Consider the following 6,184-nt stretch of genomic DNA (forward strand, 5'->3'; position numbering starts at 1 on the left):
CTTTATTCAAACACTTGAAACTCCACACTTCTTTTAAAAAACATAATTTATAGGAAATAAACCTTCTGGAAATAATACCATTCTACCATTAATTAATTCATAACCTAGCCTTTAAACTCTAAAATTCTTTGTATGGAAAACAACTTATCTGTAGCACTCTGGAAAATATGTACAAAAAAAAACTCTCCTGACACTCTTGCAGAACGTTTAATAAATGAAACAATTCTAATTAAAAATTAAAACTTCACTGTAGCTCAAAAGCCCAAAGGGAGTGAAACGGTTTTTCTATTTTGAAAAAGGAATTCTTTAGCTATTGCAAACAAAGGCTAGTGCAGTGATGTGAAATCCAAGTACAACATGTTAATAAAGCTGGCATTACTGTTTTAAGACCTAAGGATATTCACATTAAGGATAAAATTATCCTGTAGTGAATGCCAACAATGCATTTCATACTACACAGACACATATTCAAGGGTTCTACTTTGTTCCAATTCTTTTGTGTTCCAGTAACAAACTCTCAAATTGGGATCCTTATCCTCTTAAGCTAAAATGAAATATATGAGCTTGGACATAAAATTTACTTGTGCTATATTATTCATTCTGAGAAAGCAAATCAGATGAACAATTTAACATAATCTAATTCTGAACCATAAAGATATGGATTAGTCAGTGATGAGCAGGGTCTACTTCTCATGATGTCATTCCAAAGTCATTATTAAATTTTACACATGTTATTCTTTCTTCAAATCAATCACAAAACATGTCATCCCAAGACTGAGGTCAAATTCCATTCCAACTAAAAGATCTCCAAACCTGAAGTAATGGTCTACTAAGTAATACTCAAAGACCAAATTCCAGAAAAACCCTCCTCCTGTACCTCCCCCCAACTTAAAAAAAAAAAAAAAAAAATCAGTCTTCTCCTTTTAGCTCACTGTAATGGAATGTGACCTGTACTTAAGGGCTTTTCCATTCCTTTTTTTCTGCTTAAAGAATATGAAGCAGGCCTATTCTCTCTCACAAGGGTAATATGCTTTTAAAAGAAAAAAAAAGTGAAATGTATGAAGTTAATCGTGTATTAAATAGAACAAACAAAAGTAAAATAATTTACTAGATTTCTCACACGTGAGTTGTCCTCCTATTAGAACAACGCATGACACTTAGAATGAGTGTATTTTTTTTTTCTTTTTTTTTTTTGAGGCAGAGTTTCACTCTTGTTGCCTAGGTTGGGGTACAATGGCGCAATCTCGGCTCACTGCAACCTCCACCTCCCGGGTTCAAGCGGTTCTCCTGCCTCAGCCTCGTAACTGGAATTACAGATGTGCGCCACCATGCCTCGCTAATTTTTGTATTTTTAGTAGACAGGGCTTCACCATGTTGGCCAGGCTGGTCTCAAACCCTAACCTCAGGGGATCCACCCACCTCGGCCTCCCGCAGTGCTGAGATCACAGGCATGAGCCACAACACCTGGCCAGAATGTGTATTTAAATGACAATTGAATCTTTTTTTTTTTTTTTTTTTTTTTTTTTTTTTTTTTTTTTTTTTTTTTTTTTTTGAGACGGAGTCTCACTCTGTTGCCCAGGCTGGAGTGCAGTGGCGCAATCTCGGCTCACTGCAAGCTCCGCCTCCCGGGTTCACGCCATTCTCCTGCCTCAGCCTCTCCAAGTAGCTGGGACTACAGGCGCCCGCCACCACGCCCGGCCAATTTTTTGTATTTTTAGTAGAGACGGGGTTTCACCGTGGTCTCGATCTCCTGACCTCGTGATCCGCCCGCCTCGGCCTCCCAAAGTGCTGGGACTACAAGCGTGAGCCACCGCGCCCGGCCGACAATTGAATCTTAATTTTTATTTTACAACACTGATCAGACATCTGAAAGATTTATGATTTGTATCACTTCTAATAAATTAAGCAGGGAAGAGGAGGCTGAAACTGCACCTACTTAAATAAATCTTCTTCACATACAATATTGCTATAAACATTTTCCATGACAAATCATTTTTATTACTGAACTTACACTTCAGTACCTAATCATAGACAGAACAGGAAAGTAAGCACTTAAGAAATGTACTTCGAGGCCAGGGGCGGTGGCTCACGCCTGTAATCCCAGCACTGCGGGAGGCCAAGGCGGGAGGATCAAGAGGAGAGATTGAGACCATCCTGGCCCACACGGTAAAACCGCATTTCTACTAAAAATACAAAAATTAGCCGGGTGTGGTAGCACGCGCCTGTAGTCCCAGCTACTCAGGAGGCTGAGGCAGAATTGCTTGAACCCAAGAGGCAGAGGCTGCAGTGAGCCAGGATCACACCACTGCACTCTAGCCTAGCAACAGAGCGAGACTCTGTCTCAGAAAAAAAAAAAAAAAAATGTACTTCAAAGTCTAAACTTAAACACTTCAATTAATCTACCTGAAGTTCAGCTCCTCATTTTAAAAAAAGAAAGCATTTAACTAGATAATCTTTAAAGTTATTTCTAAGATACTTTAACCTGCCAGGTGTGGTGACTCACACCTGTAATCCAGCACTTTGGGAGGCTGAGGTGGGCAGATCAGGAGGTCAGGAGTTCGAGATCATCCTGGCCAAGATGGTAAAACCCCGTCTCTACTAAAAATACAAAAATTAGCAGGGCGTGATGGCATGCGCCTGTAATCCCAGCCACTCTGGAGGCTGAAGCAGGGGAATCGCTTGAACCTGGGAGACAGAGGTTGCAGTGAGCCAAGATCGGGCCATTGCACTCCAGCCTGGGTGATACAGTGAAACTCCATCTCAAAAAAAAAAGATACTTTAAACCAAGGTTTCTTTTGTTTTGAGACAGAGTCTAGCTCTGTTGCCCAGGCTGGAGTGTAGTGGCATGATTTCGGCTCACTGCAACCTCCACCTCCGGGGTTCAAGGGACTCTCCTGCCTCAGCCTCCCAAGTAGCTGAGACTACAGGCAAGTGCCACCACGCTCAGCTAATCTTTGTATTTGTGGTAGACACAGGGTTTCACCATACTGGCCAACAGGCTGCCCTCAAATGATCCACTCACCTCGACCTCCCAAAGTACCAGGATTACAGGCATGAGCCACCACGCCTGGCCTAACCCAAGTTTTAAGACGAACAAATTCTATTTAATTCGGACAAAAGCACTCCCAAAATAACTCCATTAGGACACATTTTACTTACATTCTTCCTACACCTTCATACATGTTAGTCTCATCTACCAAAGTCATGATTTCTGTATCTGTAAGATGTGCATGCTTTTTCGTTCTGTTTAGCTGTTCAATCTGTATGTCTGCGAGCTTCACCTTCTGTTGAGTGTCAATAACTTTGGCTTGAAGCTCTGTGAAGGCCTAATAAAAACAAGTCCACGATTTAGTCGGTAAAACATTTTACAGGAAACATTTACGTCAAATCCAAATATATTAAAACAAAATATGCTAGCCAGAGACAAAGCTGTGAAATATACCAAAGCAAACATCAATAAAAGTCAACATAACTGTAAACAATCAAGTCACCATACTAAATACTGAATTTACAATCATCAGAAGATACAATCAGTGTGAAGCAAATCAAATGCACATTAAATAATAACTATATTAAGTAGCAAGTACTCAAGGAGTAGTAAAAGAAATAAATGCAATAGTCAAGGATGAAACCCAGAGATTCAAAACAAGAACCATAAAAGTAATAACTCACTACATTTGTACTGCACAATTGGGTTTCAAAGCACTTTCTCACATTAGTTTGAAATATTAACATGGAAATATTAATATAAGAATATTAATGAGGAAATATAATAAATATCTCATTTATGCCTCTCAATAATCCCATGAGTTAGCATTGGCAGTTTCATCATCCACAATTTACAAATTAAGTAACTAAATGAGTTAAGAGATAAAAGTAGCTTGCACAAGGTTGAACAACTATTAGGGGGAAAGGCAGGTGTATTTAAATCCATTTCTTCTAACCCCTTAGTTCAGCAATCTTTCCATTCCACTGTCTATAGTAATATTCATAATATGAACATTTTTAAGAGGAAGACCAAAAAAGAGTGAGAAAAAATGCAAAGCACTGGCAAAAGAACTGCATCATGATCTTCATCCACAGATACCAGGCCAAATTTGACCCTTGCGTACACTTACTTAACTAGAAGATAAACAGTTCTTGGATACTTTTGTTGAAGTGCCTGGAATGACTTTCACATGCTGTCAAATTTGTGCCTTAATAATAACATTTGTGACTGCAATGCACAACAAAGGCCACTACATAATTTTTATTGTGACCTTGTTTTCACCTACTAGTAAGGTTTTGAAAGATTTACTTTGGGGAAGGGGAGGGGCCTGAAATTTCCTATTTGTCTCCATCCAAAAAAAGGACCCCGTAAAAACATTAGAAGATAAAACCTTTAAACAAGTTTTTAAATTAATTGGTTATCAAAATTATTCAGTTTAAGTTTGTAATCATTTTCTTAGTTTGCATTCACCACCCACAAGTTTCAAATGTAGCAATAAATTCAAAAGTAGCGGGAGGCAAATCCATTCGCTAAACCCTGATTTAAATCGGTACTTTTAATAGAAAAAAAGGTAAATTTTTAGAATGCACAATTTTGTTTTGAAATGTAAAATTCCAGGTATCATCTGACTGCTCTGTACAGCTTGCTAAGGAAGCTAGTATACTGTTAAAGATGAGCTAGTATACTGTTAAAGATTAGAGACTCCACCTAAGAGCTAAATTCACAAGATTCAAGACAAGAAGAACACAAGCAAGACACAAACACATAATATCCTCAGAACAGTAACAAAAGCTTCATTTGTTAGACCAACAGCTATTTTGGCTGTCCTATTTCTTTTACACAAGTTGACCAGAGGCAGTCTTAACTAAGATGTTGCTCATCTGAAGAACCCAAAATAGTGGTCAAAAAAGTGTGAGATAAGATAGGGAATCCTGGATTCTAGTCCCAACTTCTGATAGACTTTTCTGGCACTGGTTCCTTTTCTAGAAAAGTAGATTTAAAATAGATAAATTCTAAGGTCCTTTCCAATCCACCCCACCGCACAAAGCATACTGGTTTGGGGTCATTAGTGGTGGTAGAATGCTGATCATTCTTAGATAGCAAAAATCTGAGTAACAACACACTTATAAGCACCTGTTTGAGGAAAGCAGGAAACCCAATTCCTTCTGATACTGGTTTTATTTGGAAAACTTTACTGGTTTTGTTTTTGACAATTCCCTCAAAATAAAGAGGTTTGGTTTGATTTTGTTTTGTTTGACAAGTCCTTCAAAAGAAAGGGGGGGGGGCAAAATCCTGAAATGAACATTGCTGCTACAATGCCTGGTTTTCCGAACTGTAGATACTGCAAATTTCAAGGTGCAGAACCGAATAAATGGCCTAAAAACAAAGGTTGGACTTGGGAGTTTTTCAAAGCAAATGAGGCAGAATTACGGATGCCACAGCTCAGGCAAGGGGTCCGAAGGGAACCCCATTTGAAATGCTCTCTTTAGTTCTTACTATGAAAGTGAGTTCCTGAAGCCTCCAAACGCAACGAAATGTCTCTGGAGCTCAGAAAGACCGGACAAGCCCGAGACAGGCCCGCAGACTTACCCCACCCAGACCAACCGGCTCCTACCCAGCAGGAGCCGCTCGCCCCTCACCCCGTTTATGGAGACCCAGTGCGGCCTTAGGACTCTGGGGAACCATTCCCTAGTCCACTGGACCCTCCTTCCTTCTGCAAGGCTCGTGCCTCACTCGATATTCTTGCCTATAGTCCCCTTAGCCTCCAAAGAGAAGATCTCCGCCCGCCAAAGACCCTCTTTTACCTTCTTCAGCTCTAGATCCACGGGGGCGGCCATCTTGGTGCACTGTATGCGCCTGCGCAGTGGGAATTGGCCTGAAATAGGGTGGGGGAAGGGCGCGCCTTACTTTGTGCGTCCGTCTTCTGCGCCTGCGCATGAGTTGGACTAACCGGGCTTATCCTTCTCTGAGAATTGACTCCTGTAATATTTGGGTTTCGGATTCCGTGTCTTCACTATCTGACCGATCAGGTCTGGCTTGCTCCTCCACATCTTCCAGACATAGCCCAACGCGCAGATTTCCCATGTGGCTTTAAGCAGTTTGCCAGCTAGCTTAACATGTGCTGCTAAATTGAGATGTATGTAGATGAGGTCAAACCCTCATCAGTCGATCAGTCCTTCAGCTAGTCGCTGTGTT

The 6,184-nt window shown here is 40.5% G+C and overlaps 1 protein-coding gene across 2 annotated transcripts in view; it reads right to left on the reverse strand.

Moving 5' to 3' along the window:
- Positions 1 to 5,882, reverse strand: part of PFDN1 (prefoldin subunit 1) — a 59,289-nt gene extending 53,407 nt beyond the window's left edge. For both annotated transcript variants that reach the window (XM_032158066.2, XM_058439906.1), the window contains exons 1-2: positions 5,794 to 5,882; positions 3,160 to 3,326 (exon numbers count right to left, since the gene is read on the reverse strand). In XM_032158066.2, coding sequence (XP_032013957.1) covers positions 3,160 to 3,326; positions 5,794 to 5,826 — 200 coding nt within the window. In that variant the 5' untranslated portion in view covers positions 5,827 to 5,882. The remainder of the gene's footprint in view (positions 1 to 3,159; positions 3,327 to 5,793) is intronic.
- Positions 5,883 to 6,184: the final 302 nt, after the last annotated feature.

This window comes from Hylobates moloch, unplaced genomic scaffold (assembly GCF_009828535.3).
Source record: "Hylobates moloch isolate HMO894 unplaced genomic scaffold, HMol_V3 SCAFFOLD_6, whole genome shotgun sequence".
Taxonomy (NCBI): domain Eukaryota; kingdom Metazoa; phylum Chordata; class Mammalia; order Primates; family Hylobatidae; genus Hylobates; species Hylobates moloch.